This window comes from Kryptolebias marmoratus, linkage group LG6 (genome assembly GCF_001649575.2).
Source record: "Kryptolebias marmoratus isolate JLee-2015 linkage group LG6, ASM164957v2, whole genome shotgun sequence".
In the NCBI taxonomy this organism is placed as follows: Eukaryota; Metazoa; Chordata; class Actinopteri; order Cyprinodontiformes; family Rivulidae; genus Kryptolebias; species Kryptolebias marmoratus.
Window position 1 is genome coordinate 5,600,372 of NC_051435.1, and position 19,515 is coordinate 5,619,886.

Here is a 19,515-nt window from a genome sequence, read left to right on the forward strand (position 1 = left end):
CTCTGCCTCATGAATCATCAAAAAATTGATAAAGACCTTGAGGAGAGTAGGCTGCTGCTGAGTAAAACAGCTCATCTTCTGTTCAGAGCAGGTATTTAGGGGCCAGGCCAGTGCACAGCATCAAAAGACCTGACCTGATTTATCAGCTCTGGTTCAACGGACAGGTAGCAAAGACACTGTCTTCTAATAATGAGCTCTTCAAAAGACATGAAAGGACCTAAAACCTGCCTTAATCATTAATTTAAAGCACACACACACACACACCTCTTTTCATTTATATAACATTTGGCTAAGTTCTGTCCATACAGGATTTTTTGTTTAAATGTAGTCAGATTATTTATATGCACAAACGTCATTTAATTATTGCGTAATTTGACATTTCCATCCTTTCATCACCATTTTCCTTCTCTCTTGTTTTCCCTTCCCACCAAAGATTTCCATTCAGTGCAAACGCAGACATTGCTAAAACAAATGAAAAACAATTTGTTTAGGGGAGAAAAAAAAAAGAGAAAACTTAAATAAAGGTCGGCATCAACATTAACATTGAATCACACTTGTCATATAGTAAATTCACTCTGATGGTTACTCCAGCATGAACACGTTATTTTTCACTTCCTGGTACAACTGTTAATTAAAGTAATGCCTTTTCAATGCTACCCTGAACATCTGGTGCATGTCTATATGCATTTTCCAGTCTGGTTCCAGTTTCTGGTTTCCACTCAGACCCAGAGGAGTCATGCAGGTTATGATGTAACACTAAAATTTAGAAAGAGCAGAAAAGGAAACAAAGCTGCGTTTTTATTTTATGCACATTTCACCCAAAAACGTCATGCTAAAAAGGTTATTGAACCACAGCTAGAGTAAAACGAGGGGACATTAATACACCCAGAGCCCTAACTTTAAAAGTGATTAAAGCTCACTTGTGTTACAAAATATAGATTTTTTTATGGTTTTCAATGCAGAATGTGGAGGAAATCAGTCTGAGGAGCTTCTGTCTTCATTCCAATAAAACACAGGTGAGGGTTTTATTTTATTTTATTGTAATATTTTTTAACTCAAACATTTGAAAAATGAATTTAACACATTTTGATTATTTTTGAAAAATCATCCACAAAACCTTTAAGGTAGTTGTCTTTGTTAAGTACCAATACCGTGGTATGTCATCGCTGTTTTACAATGACCACCATTGGTTTGCAATATGAATATAACTAAAATAAAATAGTATTTCTTCAGTTCTTCACATTCAAGAAGAAAGCAGATAATGGATTGTGGGAAGTGAATACCCATCCACTACTTTTGAAATTCAGCAAATGTCAAAAGTTTTTTTTAGTTCTCTTCTTTGCAGATGTGAGATAGAAAAAAGTAGGATATTCCCCACTTCCTGGCTGTAGTGTTCTGCATGTTGAAGCACAAGTACAAGAAGGCTGCTGTACCATCCGGCACACACAAACATGCCTTTATGGTTCTTCCAAAACATCTCCATGTGTAGTTATACCTCTGTTTAGATCATTACCACATACTGTATGAGTCAGATGCCGCAGGGAAGTCATCATTTTCCAGCTCCCCTGACTTTCCGTGCCCTATGTGCTTAGTAATTGTTTTTCTTTTGTTTTAGTGACTCAGGCAAAACACATTTAAGTAGACTGATGCTGGGAGGATGCTGTCTTTCTCCCGTCTATCCAATTACATTTACTCTTCCCTCAATCTTCCCCACACACACACTCTTTCCTCTTATACCGGTATGTCCCTGTTCTGGAGTTATGACTCTGAAATTCCTCACCAGTGTTATGAGGTAACCATGGCAACCCCAGTTTGAAATTTCCTCATTGTTCACATAAGTTTAAAACTCAGATATGTCTTCTTATGGAGGGCGTTAGAGTTTAGCGATAGAAAGAAGTATTAAACTAATTATGGATAAATAATTTGGAGTAAAACATCAATACTCCATTGTCAAAAAGTAGCACACACACATTCAAATGACACATGCAGGTCAGACTGGGGCCTCGAACATCTAAAAGGTCATTGTCTGACTTGTCCATCTTTGTTATGGAGTCCAAAGTGCATGTTGTACATTCATTGTGTGATGTTTCTCAATCTAGCTTGGTCATTGTCATGAAAATGTTTTATATGTTGTGAAGAACCGAGCCGTGACTCCGTGACTCCTTTTCCCAAACCTGGGCGAGGTTTAGAACAACAAAGGGTTCTTCTTTATATGGTGATGTCCCATCAGAGAAATCCTTTCAACTCCTTCCAAGACTGTTTCTAACAGCGTTTCTCATATTAGTAAGTCGCTAAAATACTACCCCACAAAAACTCTGTTTACACTTTTCTAACTGGTATTCCTCAAAGGAATGCATATCGCCCATCTCCTTAAATGCCAACGCTTTACTCAAAGATTTAATGTGATCTAGAGAGTATGTGTTGGGGATGGCTCACAGCTACACCAAATTTTAGCTTGATATCTGTGAAAAATAAAGATAATTGCAGCCATTTTTTGTGTTGTCTAAGATTACTTAGCTGCCGTCTTCAATTGGGTTGACTCCCAAAATTCAACATTACTCTCTGAGGGTTTCATTAAAATCCTTCCACTGGTTCACAGTGTTTTGGTAACAGACAGACAAACACACAGGCAATTGCACACCAGAGATTAAAATAATTTAGTTATCAATTTCAGAAGGTTATCCTGACAAATTATTAGAAAAAAAAACTTTGTTATATTTAAATAATATAAACTTATGAATGTGACAAGAGACAAAAACCCACAAAACCATAGAAACCAGAAATGAAAAGAAAAACAAACATGTTGCTATAGAAAAAACAAAACAAAACAAAACAAAACAAAACAGAAAAAAACAGTAATGCTATTATGAAAAGAGTTTAAAGCACAAGGTCACTGATTGCACTAGATGCTAGGCCCAGAATGTTTCTGCGTTACTTGTTCACACTTTTTTAAAAAGCTACAAGTCTTTAAACTTTTCCTAAGTTATTTTTGAAACTAGTTACATAAATAAGAAAAGGCATCCAAAAGCCTTGAAAGCCTTGTTTGATTGCTAAATGTAATGTTGGAATATAATGTTCTGAAATAGTTTTTTTTTTTGTTTTTTTTGCTTGTTTTATTTTACTGAACTGTCTAAAAAAGTTGTCTTTCCAGATCTGGGGTAGTTTTATCTTGTCTCCAGATGTGACGCTATTTTTTTGTTTTTGACAATTTTCTTCCCACAAGTCTTTTATCAGTTCTGAATAAGATTCTCATTTTTGCACAGGAACCACTGTAGTGGAAAAATCCTGAGTTCCCCTGGCTGAAACACACACCTCCACCCACACACACGCAGACCACTACTCCCCCAAGAGATTCTCCTAACTTCCTCCAGCTTGTTTCCCTGTGGGGGTCGGGAGCCCATTGCATTATGGTCCATCACCATGAGATAACCAAATGCTGCAGTGATGGCATCATCTGTCTGTTTGCTTGTTGTGGGGGTGGGGGCACAAGGGAATTAGGTGAAGGGGAAAAAGACAAGGAGGGAGATGAGAAATCTGTCTGAAACCCTTGTAGAAAAGAAAACAAATGAAACAGGATGCAAGCAAAACTTTAGAATAAGCAGAATTAAGCCCCGTTGCCTCTTCAGTTTGTTTAGCTCCCAGGCTCAGTGAATAATCAAACATTCAGAGTTCATACGAACTGTTTGTTTGCTTTCAGACCAAACCTGCTGAGTCTATGGAGAGGTTTTTTTTTAATTAAGTCCTGCTTGGATTTGTGTATTATTTTTTGATGTTACCAGATATGTTGGTACTAAGCAGTATTTTAACACAGAGCCATCTCATTCAGAATAATAGATAATCCAGATATATTTCAAGCAGTGGTGCCTTCAGAGTATTTTCAGAGGAGTGGCCACTGTTAGTCTTGGGGTGGCACACATTCTCATTGAGAACAGCACAGTCACCACTCAGCTCATTAATGTTGTGGTGGGTGGAAAAAGAGGCAAACCAAGAGTGCAGACTGATTGCGAGAACTAAAAGAAAACTTATTCAAAGTAAAAGAACAAAACAAAGGGCTGACGTGGCAGCAAAACTAAACATAACAGAACCCAGAACTGAAACATGAGCAACTAGACGGGAGGCACAACCAGACAGCATATTGGAGGGACAAAGTGACAATGAGCCAGCAGCGAGCGGAGGAAATGACCAGGTTTTAAACACAGGAGGTAATTAGGAAAAGTGGGCCCAGGTGAGATGATTATGAAACCAGGAGCAGGTGGAGATGGGCATGACAAGGAAAGAAGGAGGAGGAGAGGTGAATCCTGACAGGCAGAGAACAAGACCACAAGAAAACAACAAAAGAGACAACAAACCCAAACCCAAAAAGAGACCAGAAACAAAACACTAACCACAAAAAGAAACCGAATCCTGACATTAAAGCTTAATCTCTCCTCTCTCTCAAATTTATATTCCTAAATGAAACTACCATTCCTTGAAAGAATGCATATTATTGGCTGCCCTGGATGCCAAAGTTTTAAACAAAAATTCTGCTAAATCTGTCAGCTGTCAGACCATATGTTGGTCACGGCTTTCAGCTGTTACGACAGCTAAAAAGAAGCTCAAAATCTGTAAAATTGGCTTATTTGGTTATACTCATTTATGTGTTGGCTAAGGTCAATTAGCTGAGGCAGCCATCTTGATTCAGGTTGACTCCAAAGGTTCATCAGGTCTAGATGTACATCCAGTGATTACTTTCTGAGAATTTCATTAATTGCTGTCCTGTGGTTCACATGACATTTTGCTTTTTTTCTAATGGGCACATTATTCATATAAGACTGCCTGGTGGGTGGGAGGGGTGGGGTCTACACGTGCATTTTAGGCCCTTGGTGGTGTCCCTTGTCTCAAGGTGTCTCTTATAGATTCGAAACCTCAAAGAAAAAGAAAATTAGAATAAAATTAGAATTAAAAAATCACTTCAGCTGGAAAAATTCTGACAAACCACCATTTCCTCTTTTCCTAAGAATGTTAGTGCAATGGCAAAAACGACTAGTTCTGCAGACTCATACATTATGCATCATGACTACGCTGAGACAATTAAACCGTTCAGGCACCCCAGCTGTCGACTACAACCACTAACTCTCAAGGCCATAGTTACTGTATGTGCCATGACAAATTTGGTTTGTGCAAAACTCAGGCACTGAAAAATCTTTTTACCTTCTTCGACACAGGGTGAGCATATCTAATCAAAAATATTCAAACCAGAGTTTCCATATAGTTTAAAAAACGCAAAAAAACAAGTTGTTGCAATGACTATAACAGTGGAAGTGGTCTATGAGGTGCTGATGACACATTTAGGAGTTTCCTGCTTTCCCATCAACCTACGTGCAAACTCACTGCATTTGATTCATTTATATCTGTGGGGAGCTGCAGCTTATAGATGCAGAAGTGGCTGAGGATATATTTCTGACACAGCCTCGAGCTTTCAGTTTTTCTTCACAGTAAATGGCTGTTTAAAACTACTTAACTTTTTGATTTGTTTGTCTGTGCAGGAACATATTACAAATATATAATCTATTATAGTTCTCTTTAAAACCAAAACAGAACAATTTAGAAGAAAAAGAAAACAAAAGTTATTACTGCAGGGCAGCCATAGATTCTTACATCATCCATGAAATCAAACTCTCTCCCAGAATGCTGACATTTTAATTCATAAGAAACTGCCTCTAGCTGATTCAACTAAGAATTTCAAGACAACCGTTTTACTTACTCAGCTGCAATGAAACATTTCAAGTGGTGAGATTTAAAGATATCTAGAAATAATCAGCCTGAGAAAAACGTTGAGTCTACCCCTCTAATCACTTCATCTTTCTTCAGACTGTGACCTTATCTCCCTGGAGGATATGAGGGACTGACGGCAGAAGAAAAAGAGCTAAAGGCAAAGAGAGAATAAAGAGATGTGAGGAGATTAAATAGTTTAGTTTTTAGCAATACAAGTGTACTCTGTTGTGCACTTCATGGTCCAGACTATGAAAACTTGATCTGCTGATCAACAATATGTTCAGTAAAATCGGAAAGTATTAAAATATACAAAATAAACAACCTTATTTCTTAGCAAGGCAGGTTTATTCCACATCTCTGCATTTTATCTTCTATCTTCGGTGCCTTTAAATCTAAATCCTAATGTGAAGAGCAAACCAACACAGCATTTTTTTGTGTAATTTGAAAGGTTATTTTGTCAACTTATTGGATGAGTAACTACTGGGTGAAAGTTAAAGGCAAGAAGTGCACATAGTGAGTAATTATTCCATGAAAGGCAGGTGATAATGTAAATGCATATGTGTGTATGTGTTTGGTCGTCTGGATGGATTTTAATGGAACCTTCAGAAAGTAATTTTTGGATGTACATACAACTGATTACCTTATGGACTCCACCTTAGTCTACACAAAAATGGCTATACCTAAGTGAATTTTACACTTATTGAACTAAAGTTTGTGTTGTAGTAGCTGAGAGTCATTTACAACACATGTTCCAAGCAGTAACAGATCACATAAGATATTGCATGTGTTTTTGCATCATGGTATCTTCAAGGTTTGACCAAAATGACTATAACTCCATCATTTCTCAAAAAAACTTCATCTTAGTGTAAAACTCTGGCATGAAAGGCAGCAGGTGATATTCATTCCTTCAAAGAATTCTAGGCCTTTAATTTAAAACAATAATCCATTTACTAGACCCCCTCAGTCGTGTGTTACAGTCTGGCTTCATTTCAGTGGTTAACATCTGTAAACCACGTCTGCTACTGCAGCGCTGTGACCGGTGATGATTAGACTGGAAATCCCAGTTTAAAGGCTTTATTGTGCAAACTAACTGCCTGATGTGGCCTCACATATAAACATACACACATTCTTATGGTCACATTGATTAGTTTTAGGTGGTCATTTCTTCCAGCAAAACTGAATCATGCAGGAGGATCAAAAAGGAAACTGAAATAGTAATTTTCATTAAACAGAATGGGAACAGTGAAGCAAAAACATAAGACACAGACATCAGGTTTTTCTTTGTTATTGTGCTAATATGCTTGTATAAAAATATGTGATGTAAACTTCTTAATATAAGCAGAAATGTTACAGATTATATAGACTGAACCTTGTTTGCATCAAGCCTGAAAAGGAGAAGTGAAAACAAACAGGACTGTGGAAGGAATGAATGATTCTGAAACTGTTGGGGAGGGAGTGAAAAAAAATCCAAATTAGTGAAAATAGATGGAGAGTTAGGAAATCCAGGCTGACTAAATAAAATTCATAGCTGACGTGTGGAAATATACTGTAACGTTGTGACGTTATTACACAAGATCTGGAATGATCATTCTGAAAAAGAGGGTAAGAAAAGAGGTCACAGCTGCAAAGTTTAGTACAGTTTGAATAACTAGTCATTTGTCACATATCAAAGGAGTTTATTGACTTTATCTTCTCCCAGCTACTTTTCCTGAGTCCTCTTTCCACCCGGTTCTTATCCAGATATTATTGAGATCACTACTCACATGAATTTCATTTATCAACTAATGCAAATTTTCAGGATTAAAGTTCATAGCAAGATAAGTTTGATTCCACCAATTAGTTGTAAATCTGTTCTATTAACCTAAATTAACCCCCTCAATATAAAGCTAAATTTGACCTGTGACCTCTAGGGCAGAAGTTGCATATTTATCAAAGACTACCTGATTCTCAAATGTCTTTTTCCCCATAAAGACAGCTTTTCTACACAAATGAACATTAAGTTTATGATTCATGAGAACCATATGAGGTTCTCATGAGGTTCGTGAGATATTTTGCTAACACTACAGACAAACACACACACACAGATCTAAGCAAAAACATTATTTCTTTTTGCTGAAGGCAAAAGGCAACTTTCGCAATCATTTAATCTGCATGATAATAGTTTCCAGGCTTTAGCCTAAGAATAACTGCATTATCTCACTGTACTGGATTTATGTGACAGTTTTGTTATTACGACATGATACAGTTATGGGCGTTGTTTTCTTTTCTTTTACTGAGTAGGTCTTTTTTCGATGTATTGTTAAGTTTCTGTTAAGACAATTTTTCAGTTCAATGCAGAAAAATAACTGTCAAAGCCTCAAAGATCAGTGTAAAATCTGAGAAGCATTTATGACGAGGAGCCTTTCCACTTGGACCTTTTTTGAAGCCAGAAATGTGATTGTTGATTATTGTTTGTCACCATTTAAAAAACACATTCTGTTTAAATCTTAGTGTCCATAGCAGACTATGTTTTCTATCTACAAGATAAAATGTAACAGATGGACATATCTATGATATATCATAAGTTCCACTGTAAGTAATCACCGTCTCCTGATGTGGAGCAAGTGGTCAATAAAACAAAGTGTTAAGACAGATGTCACAAATGATGCCAGAACAAAAACTCTCTGAGACCTCAAAAATGGGCCCATGCTCCACAGATTTCCTGACACACACATAACAGTGGTTACAAAGTCTTCTCTCATTTAGATTGATTGGCTTCATTTTACAACATACTGAAGATCAATCAGTTTGACTGCTGTAACAGTTGAGCTCATGGCACCATGGAGGAAATAATGACACCTAGTGAGCAGTTTTTTTTTATTTTGGACAGAGTTGTTTCACTAAGTAAATTGGTTCTGAATGTTAACTATGTTTCTGTTTTGGTTTAAAACAGATGATAAACCCACTTCATCATCCATTCATCCATTTCTTGATGCTTATTTGTGGTCAGGTTTAAGGAGCAACAGGAAACACAGACGTCTCTCACCCAAGTGACATTCTGCAGCTCTCCCAGGGTAGTGAGGATATACAGTATGTCCTGGATCTGACCTGGGGTCTCCTTTTAGTGGGGCGTTTATCCAGAGGGAAATACCAAGGAGGCATCCTAATCAGAAACACAAACAACCTCAGCTGCCTGCTTTCGATGTGAAGGAGGAGTGACTCTACTCTGTGCGCCCCATTGGTGACGGAGCTCCTCAAAGGACAACATATTTTTCTCTGACTGCATCAACAAATAGTAAAATAATGTAACAACCAGTCAGCAGATATGTGCAGAAATTGCATTATAAGTCTATTGTTGTATCATGACAGCTAAACTGGTGTCATCATACTGTTTTAGGTTATGTTTGAACAACTATTCCTAAGATGGGTTCTTTAGAAATCATTTAAATTATTTATTTTTTCCAATCGTAGAATATCGTGCTGCATTTAAATGTTCAACCAATCATGGTGCATTTCTAGACTCACCCAGAACCATCAATTTCATGTCATCGAAGGTTCTCATCAAGCTGGGAAAACTCCTACTTTGAGGTAGGAGCTAAAAAGACCCCATAAACATAGCTGTATGAACTACGATCAGCTGAAGTTCCTGAGGTGTTTATGCATATAATTAGCTGGAATGAAGAAAAAAATGGTGGTTCAAAAACACCTCAAATGTACAGAGCTATCGCCACAAAGATTAGGCAAAAAAAGGAGATAAATTAAAAGCACTGTATGCTTCATACTTCATGTGGGCTGTAGGGGAACCTATGGTGATTTAAAAATGATTTTAAATGGGCCTAACTGGGCTGACTGACTTATGCAACAAATGAAAAGTCAGAAAGAGAAGCAAAGAAAAATACACTTTACTGTTGATTTGCACCCTATAAACATTAACTTGATTTACTGAAAAAATATTACAATAAAACACCTATTGATATAAACGCTCCAACACTCTACAGACCCTGAAACTTTGGGCTGCTGGAGACTTTCCTGACACTGACATCATGTGACCTATTTCCTGCAAATCATCGAGTCTGTAAAGCTATAGGCCAATATATGTGGTGGGTTGCTTCAGTCTTCTAAAAATTAAATATCACTTCAATATGAATGAAACAAAACACAGAAATAGCAACACCTCAGTCTTTTACACACACTGAGGTGAAGTCGGTGTTGTAGTAGCTGAGATTGTATACTCTGATCACACAAAATCTGCAGTTAAAGCTTGTCAACCTTGTTTTTTTTAAAGTTCAGTTTAGGATAATCTTTTATCCTGATACAAATAGCTGTATATTTTTTAGGAATAAATATTTTTGCTTGGTAATGCCTGCAGCACTTCCATGCTGCATGGCTAGTCGTGTCTCATTGTTGGACCTCCCTCTGCCTGAAAGTGAGCCATGCCCAGATAAATGAGTCCCAGCTCAGAGAGGGGGGACCTGCAGTCAGGGGCCACAGGCTGAAGGAGGAGGCTGGAGGGACGCGCTGGAACCCACTTCTCTCCGGTGAAATCATTACTAACACACCTTTCTAAAAAAGGGATCATCTGCTACCGCACTCTGCAGCAGCCTGGTGGCTCCTTTTTTTTTTTTCTTTCTTTAGTTTTTCTTCTTTTTGAAGCAAAATGTCTGGCCACAGCACCACCATAGCCGGGGTGCTGGTCGCCCTGTGGATCGGGAGCGCGGTGAACTGCGTGCCACACGGGACGCACAGGAACCGGAGACAGGCGCAGCAGTATCACGCGTCTTCAGTCTCTCAAGGTAGAAGCTGTTAATTTTATTTCTGTTTTAATTTGTAAAGGATTCATAATACAGATCGGCGTTCGGGGCACACAGTTTTGAAAAGTATTTGCATGTAATGTTATCAACCCAGTGATGACATCAACTTTTTAACTATCCTAATCAGTCTCTGCTTTGGGTCACAAGATCAACCTTTAACCCCTTCAGCCTCCTTCAGATTCATTCATGTGAACCTTGTAATAATCTGAGTTTACTCAGACTCTTTCTTTCTGAAAACTGAAACTGATAAAAGGAAAAGAAAGATGTGGATTGCATGGGTGGGAATCAGGGAGTTTTAACAAAGAATGTGTGCCTGGAGGGGGAAAAAAAGTGGATGACTATTATCCTCCAGCCTGTGGAAGTGATTTATGACAGTTCAGATGGACCTTTTGAAGGCAGGTCACCCTCACTGAAGCTAATTTAACAGACATGGGTAAAGTTCAATAGAATGCTTAAATTAGGCTTCAGTTATGTTGCTATAAAAAGGGTTTTGTTTATTGTTTAATCAGCAGTAAAGATCAGTATGAGAAGCTGTGGTTGGCGTTAAACCACTTTCCAGTGACTAAATGTGTCTTTCCAGTCTGAATCTGTAGTGTTTAATTAGCTGTTTTGTTTTCTCTCATCTTTTTCCCTTTGCTCTGCTCAGATGGTTGTATGGAGAATGGCCGCTTCTATAATATTAATGACCAGTGGGAGAGGCCATTTTGGGGCAAAACTCTCATCTGTACCTGCCACGGAGTTGCAGGGATCAAGTGTAAAAGCAAACCTGATGGTTAGTTTGTGTGCAGTTAATTCCCCAAACATATTTTATTTGCATTAATACTCACATCACATTTTAATTTCTCCCTAAAACCTAACATATTTGTCCTTTTTTGTCCCTGCAGAGGAGGAAAAGTGCTACGATGAGCTCAGCCTGAAGTCCTACAGTGTGGGAGAAACATTTGAGAGCTTCAGGGATGGCATGACTTGGGACTGCACGTGTCTTGGATCTGGGAGGAGCAAAATTAGCTGCACCATTGCCAGTATGTGTGGACTTTGTTTTTGTCTGTGGTTTCACACACACCTTCTTTGTTTGGAGGGGGCTACCCCTTGCTGTTACTGCTTTAACCTCAGACCACACATCCTGAGGTTTTTTTTTTTTTCCTTGTCCTTGTATGTCAGAAAGAGTTAAACTCCATATTCTCTCCACTTCATTAGCATTTGGAGCCGTGTAGTTGTTTGCAGTGAGGTGGAGGGTTAGACAATGATGAAAATATTTGAGTTTTTAAAAATTATTTTGCTCTTAACACACACACACACAGAAACATGCAGTAAAACTGTTACTTATTTTCCCAACATCAGATCGCTGTCATGATGGTGGTGTTTCACATAAGATCGGAGACACCTGGAGGAGACCAAATGAAGCAGGAGGTGCTATGTTGGAGTGTGTCTGCCTGGGTAATGGCAAAGGAGAATGGACCTGCAAACCTATTGGTGAGTCAATCAGACAGCTGACTCACAGATGACTAAATGGATGCAGTCATGAATCTCAAAACTGAAATGTCCTTTCAAAAAAACTGTCTTTGTTTCTTCTTTTTTTCACCACCTGCAGTAAGCATTATTTTGTGACTGTATGAGTGTTGATCCATGAGCATTGCTAACTCAAAATTAATTCACCTGTGTTTTGCAGCTGAGAGTTGCTATGACAATTCCGTTGGCGTATCTTACAATGTTGGGGAGACGTGGGAGAGGAAATATGAGGAATGGATGATGGTGGAATGCACCTGTCGAGGAGAGGGGACTGGAAGCATCAAATGCACTTCAAAAAGTAAGACTCCTTTTAATTATCACTCACTGCATCTTTATTCACTTATCCTATACTGCAGCTAGTCTGATAATTAAGAGATTCTTTACAGATCTTCTTTTTCCATTTGCTTTACAATTTATGATTTGCTACTTCACCCACAGGTTTGGAAAAACACACCCTTCTGCCACTTATGGGCCAGGATTTTATTTTATTTTTTAATACAACTTACATTTTTTGCACAATGACTGTCTGAAGCTTACCTTCTAGTCTGTGTCTCTGTCTGCCTGTCTAATTAGGAGTACTGTCAGGGAGTGAGACACATGTATGTGCAGTTACCACTAAACATTGCAGTATATCTTGGTAGTCTTTACACTTCTTGTACAGTTTATGCATCAAAATAGGAACATGTTTTCATCTTAGATTATTACAAAAGTAAGTTTAATCGTTATTCTAGGTTTAAATAAAAAAAAATGTTTGTCGTATTTTGAGGCAGTAGCTCAACTGGCACCCTTCACAATGTCTTTAATAATATTCTAGTTTCATCTTTAGTATCTATTAAACCTGACAACCAGGTCAGTGGGAGTCAGTCCAACAGAAACTCTGACTAATTGCTTCACAAATCCAGCAGTTTTTGGAACACATGACTTTAATCATACTGTAACTGTGTCGGATACTTTTAATCACATTACAGCTGTGATATTTGGATGTTTTCAACAAGCTTTGTTGGAAATATTTACCAGCTGTTTATGTAATTTAAACCATGACATGTACCCTTGTGTATGCTCTTTGATGCGACAGATGATGAATGAAGTTATTGCTCATTAACTTGTTGTTGCGTGCAAGACTTTGGGGTGGCCTTTTTTTTTATTTACTGGAGGTCCCTACATCACTACATTCCTCCATGTGCCCAAGTTATCAGCAGTGTTTTAAGACTCAAACATGGAAACAGCTGGTGGCCAGCAGGGATCACTCCCCACCAAGCGTCTGCAAACATTTCCAGATGAATCCTGACTTTTAAGTCTTCACCATATGTGACCCCAAGACGTACAACAGTCGTAGGCCTACAGTGTCTTTTAATTTCATATTTATTTTTTCTATTTTCTTTTCCTCCTAGATTACTGTAATGACAAGGATACTCTGACCGCATATCGTATCGGTGACACATGGTCCAAGACAGATGCCCAAGGCCGCTTGCTTCAGTGTCTGTGTGTGGGGAACGGTCGAGGCCAGTGGACGTGTGAGCAAAAAAGCTCACTTCACACCACCAGCCTAGGTGAGAACTGATAAAACCCGCGTCATTTCCCTCTCCCCTCTCACTTTCTGTATCAATTAGAATGTATACCAAAGACAGATGTTATGAGGAGGGAGAGATAAGAAGTGCCAAGTGATGAAGTGAGAAAGACATGTTTTGTAGTCTGTGATCCTGACCCCATTGGACAGAGAGACAGACATGGTGTGTGGGAACAGGGGGGATGTTAGGGGAAAAGTGTTTGTTAGAAAAAAAAGGGCAGTGATTAAAGGGATTATGGGGTGTGACACAGAAAATATCTCGTTGTGATTTAAGGTCAGTAAAACGCACACGAGGAACATCATTTTATTAGTGATTGTTTTTTTTTTTTTATTCGAAATATAAATTTTGTCTGAAAATATTTTATGTCAATGGAGCTAATAACATTTAAACTCTATTTAGCTTTGAACTTTACCACAACTTTAAGTTACATGTTTGTGTTTATTTGGTGGGTCTATTAAATTATTTATTTTTACATGCATTAGAATCATGCAATTTGTTTAAATCTGCACACTGACTTTCTGTTTAAAACTCTCGTTTTTAGCTTTTGTCTCTTTAATTCTCCCGTGGCCTTCAGGTGAAATTGACCCAAAGTTACAAGGGCTTCTCTACCTCTCTTCGTTTCAATTTCTATTGAGGGCCTCAGGAAGGTTAAGACCATTCTCTAAATAATGGCCCAGTTTTCTTTTACTGAAAAAAGGCTTTATTCTTACAAAGACTTGCTACACCAGCCAAATTGCAAGCATTAGGTTAATGCTTACATTGTGATTAAGATCTGTAATAAAAGAAAAGTCAACAAGACATTACAGGCAGTGTGCATTATTTGTTGCAAATACAAAGCTGTGTTGCACACTGAAGAAAAGAGGAAAAAATGCAAAAAAGCCCAATACTGGATCTTTAAATATGATTATTTTATTATATTTAATGAAGTGGGTCACATATAGTTTTTTTTGTCTTCTGTTTTACTTCATCATGCAGTAGTTTCTGGTACATTTTTTATTAGTAGGCAATTATTTGCTTATCGCAGCTTTGACATTTGTGATATAACATCAGATTTGGTTATGATTCAGGCACCGGCTCCCATGTGCTCACCAACATCCAGCCTGCTGTCTACCACCCCGTCACTGCACCTGAGTTTCCTCTGGAGTCAACCTGTAAGACTGATACGGGACTGACATACTTCAATGGACAGCGCTGGATCAAGAAACAGGGAAACAAAAAGATGGCCTGTACCTGCCTTGGCAATGGAGTGAGCTGTGACCAGTGGGGTGAGAGACGTTCTTCTTACATTTTCTTGTCAAATTAAAAAAAGAAAGTTGCTTTGGTAGGGCTACTTATAACAGGCTTTTTTTCAAGTGGATTCCACCTGTGGACTAAAGACCTAATCAAATACATTTCAAAATGACTGATTGGGTTGTTTTATGTCTCCCTGCAGATGGACCAGCTCCAGTGTATGGCGGGACCTCTGGAGGCCTTCCCTGTGTGTTCCCTTTTGTCCACAAGGGAAAGACCTACCACTCTTGTACATCAGATGGACGCAGTGATGGACGGCTGTGGTGTTCCACCTCATCTGATTTTGATAAAGACCAGAAATATTCTTTCTGCACTGAGAAAAACGGTGAGGTGGCAGTGTTACTAAAGTTGTAAATTTAGAAGGAATTTAGAAATGAAGACAGATGGAAACAGATGGCAAATAACTTTCATGGAAGAATGTTAAATACCAGACACACACATGTTGGTTAGAAATTTTCAATAATCTCAGGGCAAAGGCACAAGTTCCTTCAAATTTGCCATGGTCCAATGAATAACATTTTTAGTAAGGAGCAGTTTATGTGCCATATGACTGCTATCCTTGTTATACAAATTTCCCATAAACGTGTAGGGGTTATTTGAAACCATGGCAGTGTATTAACAAGTAGCTGCAGTTCTTCTTTCTCTTTCAGTAAATATATATTGTACATAAAGTATATCAGAAATATATCAGCAATATTCCATATTGCTCTGTACAGAGATCCTACAAATTAAAGCTACAAATTCGAGATTATTGATGCCCAAATTAATTGTTACTCTTGTTTCAACAGCGGTTGTTGTGACACGAGGCGGCAATTCTAATGGTGCTCTGTGTCAGTTCCCATTCCTCTACAATGGCCGAAACTACACAGACTGTACTGCAGATGGACGGAGGGACAGCATGAAGTGGTGTGGCACCACAACAAACTATGATGTAGAACAACTTTATGGGTTCTGCCCCATGTCTGGTAAGTAACAGTGTTCAAATAAAACAACTGCAGCTTTAAGTTTTGTTGGTTTTGCCAGCTAGCTGGCCAGCAAAGTTTGTTTCTAATCTTTTCATCAGAATAATTTTTATAAAGGAATCAGGGCTGATATCACAGACCCAGTTGCACTTGCAACTCTGACTTTTTATTAAGAGTAAATGAAGATGAAAGGAATTAATTTATATTTAAATGTGGTTTGAAGTTGTTAGATTCTGCACCACCCAGTTGCTTTTAACCTGATGTGATCATATGAAGAACAAGAATTAATCAAAATGTAGCCTTATAGATTAGCCTGTATGGCTAAATCTGGCACATTTACAGTACTTAATGGATTTAAGTTCCTAATTAACATGCATTTCTCTATATAAATAAGTAAAGATAAAAAAATAAACAAATAAAATGTTTTTTCTGTTGTCTTGAAAAGCTTACTTTACTCCTAAGACCACCTTTTAGCTGACATTCAATTGTTAAAACTGTTGAGTCAAGTTTTAACACTAATTGGGGAGGGGGGCTGTTTAAACACCTTGGCCATTGTCAAGGTGTATAAACAGAGCTGTTTGTGTCAGGTCAGCCCAGTCCTGTGGTGAAAGGAGCACATTGTCTCTATATTGACATTAACAGCTTCACAAGCATTACTCAAAACAAACACGGATGTTGAGATGTTAATGGTGATGTGGCCTGAAACTACTGTTTTCTCCACCTCCTCATCCTCTGGCAATCTCCTTCAAAGATTTCTAACTAATCTGCTGTTTGTTGTGTACCTCTGGGACGGTCAAACAGCTGTCTCCAGGTGTGCCTGAACATTTAGGACTCAATTTCCAATACCCAGATTCAAACATTTACATTCTAAGATCTAAGATCAAAGCTGATGTTCTGAGAAAAACCCAGATCCCTTTGGTTCAGCATCTCTGCATCTCAGGTTTCTCACTTGGGATTAAATCTGCTTTGCATAAAAGAGCTGTTTATCTGCAACACAAATATAAGAGCCAGTAAGGCTTTAACATTGAGAGTCAACAACGTCACACAAAACAATGAGTTCCCCATTGTGTAAACTTACTTAACTGTAAAGATGATTCTGTTTAAATCAGTAATTAAATTGCCTTAAGTATGTGCTTGCACATTTAAACAAGACATGCAGCTTCATGGGTTCTTAGTTTTAGGTGAAATGCATTCTGATTGACACAGAATGTAAGAAGGATTTTGTATTACCTAGTACACTTTCCCTGCTTATGTCATTCCAGTTCTTTAAAAGATTAAGTTTATTAGTTCATTTAGCTGCAAGCAAACCATTGCTGAGGTACTTAAGTATCACATAATGTCCTTCTAGCCTGTATTTGCTTTTTCTGCTACAGTCCTGGTATTCAGTTACCAAACAAAGTCTCAAATAATTTGTACTTCGTCAGGTGCTTGAATTTTTTTTTTTTATTGGTCCACCTGAAGCTATAAAGGCCCCTGTCATTTAAGATGTTTAGGTTCAGACAGCAGCACAAGTTTGTCTGCATCTAATAATGTATAATAGTATAATTTTTTTGTTTGTTTCACCTTCACCATCAGGCATTTTACATGTGAGCGATTAGTGTGTTTACCATGTTGTGGCTTCCAGAGCTCGTCCTAAGTTCTGCTCGTCAAACTGAATCCTGAAGAGATGAAAACCTGAACTGTAATAAACCCAGTGAGGCGCACACTTTCTTTTAATAACACTCATTCAGATGTACACCTAAAGGCAGGTCTCTGCCTGTCGTGACCACATTTGCAAACTTTCCATCTCTCTGATACTCACTCTTAATTAACTGAGAACATATGGTGAACACACACAAAGTCGTTCAAAAACACAAGGCAGCTGGTTTTAACTTAGATTTTCCTTCCTATGGACAGGTGTTTTATAAATGGTGGATTCTGTGCTAATTGCAGGATGAAGTGAGTGATGTCTACTCAGTGTAATGGTTGTAGACGTGTGATATAGTTGTTTATCAATGAGCCATGCAGTTAACATTCAGATTAAAAAAAAAAGATTTTTTTCACTATTCAGCAAATGAAATAAAATCAGTCAAAATCAAGATTGTGAGACAATCTTTGTCTTATGTATTTGTTTTGTGTGTGTGTTTGTGTGTTCTAGCTAATGAAGAAGTGTGCACAACAAATGAAGGGGTGATGTACCACATAGGTGACCAGTGGGACAAAAGGCACGATGTTTTGGGTCAAATGATGCGGTGTACCTGTGTAGGTAATGGACGAGGAGAATGGAACTGTGTTGCTCACTCACAGATTCAAGGTATGTGTGCAGCAGGCAAAATGAAAGTTTTAGTTACTGGATTTGGAATGGTATAATTAGCCACTAACAATAACATTTGCTAAACTAGAAAGGTCATGTTTGATAGAATCATTCACCTCTCAAAAGATGAAGTGAACCTTTGCTTTAGCTGCACCTATAATGAGCAGTTAAAATAACATTGTTCAAAAACACATATATTCAAACTGCTCATGTTTGATCTGGTTGTGTGTCGGTTCTTTTCACAGAACATTGTGTCGTGGATGGTGCAACCTATGGGGTTAACCAGACCTTCACCAAAAAGCACAATTTGGGACATATCATGAACTGCACCTGCTTCGGACAAGGCCGCGGTTATTGGTCTTGTGATCCAATAGGTGAGTTTATCACGTCACAGATTCACATGTTTCATATTTTTACTAAATTATTACTTTTTTAACAGTTCAAGTTTTGCCTATTTGAACTTTGCTGTCTTTTTGGAGTTGATTACAATAGAAATAGGTCAACTTAAATTATGGTTTGACTTAAACTATCATTAATACTATTAAAAACAAAGAAAATGTTATTTGGTGATCGTCAAATAAATACAAACGTGAACAGAACAATAAATGACATTACTCTAGAAGGAGTGTATGAAAATAAAAAAAACATTGCTTCAAAAATGACCAGACTGTGCCTTTAAGGGTAAGTGTATGTAATCTTTGCAGGTGTTAACTGGATCAATCATTATGTGTGTTTGATAGTAATTTAAACATAATTAAGCAACATGATGTGTGTTCGTCTCTTTATTTAGTTCATTAAACGTGCCAAATAGCATAGCAATAAATATTTAATTTGTCACATTTATAGTTGAATGTCACTAATGTTCTGTTGAATGTTTATTCATATAATTTATTCAGACCAGTGCGAGGAACCACAGACGAAAGTTATCTATCAGATTGGAGAGTCCTGGGAAAAAGTTATTCATGGAGTCCCGTACAAGTGCTTCTGCTATGGCAACGGTGTTGGAGAGCATACCTGCGAGCCCCAGCGATCATACTCGGGTAAGATGTTTAATTTTAAATATAATCTATTAAATGGTACTGTCTGCTTCAAACATTCTCTTCAGGCTTGAATGAGTCATACTTGAATGCAAATATTTCCAGCTTCTGTTCCAGACTTTTTAAAGAGAATCTCCATTAAACCCTCCTGGTAAAATATCCAAAAGATTTGAAGTTCAGCACTGAAGTGAATATAGCACTCATCATACTAGACCTTTCACACCACATCCTGCTGTGTGTGTGTCCACCTCCTGCTCTAAATTTCCATCTGTGACAACACAAAAAGCTCCTGCTGTAAAGTAGGAGTGGAGT

General features: G+C 37.9%; 1 protein-coding gene across 1 annotated transcript in view; it reads left to right on the top strand.

The window, feature by feature from the left end:
- The first annotated feature begins 10,205 nt into the window (after positions 1–10,205).
- fn1a (fibronectin 1a) overlaps positions 10,206–19,515 on the top strand; it is a 28,060-nt gene continuing 18,750 nt past the window's right edge. Inside the window, exons 1-12 of the mRNA XM_017420728.3 lie at positions 10,206–10,526; positions 11,191–11,316; positions 11,429–11,566; positions 11,886–12,017; positions 12,214–12,351; positions 13,445–13,603; positions 14,689–14,886; positions 15,054–15,236; positions 15,700–15,876; positions 18,011–18,166; positions 18,412–18,540; positions 19,063–19,206. Coding sequence (XP_017276217.1) covers positions 10,391–10,526; positions 11,191–11,316; positions 11,429–11,566; positions 11,886–12,017; positions 12,214–12,351; positions 13,445–13,603; positions 14,689–14,886; positions 15,054–15,236; positions 15,700–15,876; positions 18,011–18,166; positions 18,412–18,540; positions 19,063–19,206 — 1,816 coding nt within the window. The 5' untranslated portion in view covers positions 10,206–10,390. The remainder of the gene's footprint in view (positions 10,527–11,190; positions 11,317–11,428; positions 11,567–11,885; positions 12,018–12,213; positions 12,352–13,444; positions 13,604–14,688; positions 14,887–15,053; positions 15,237–15,699; positions 15,877–18,010; positions 18,167–18,411; positions 18,541–19,062; positions 19,207–19,515) is intronic.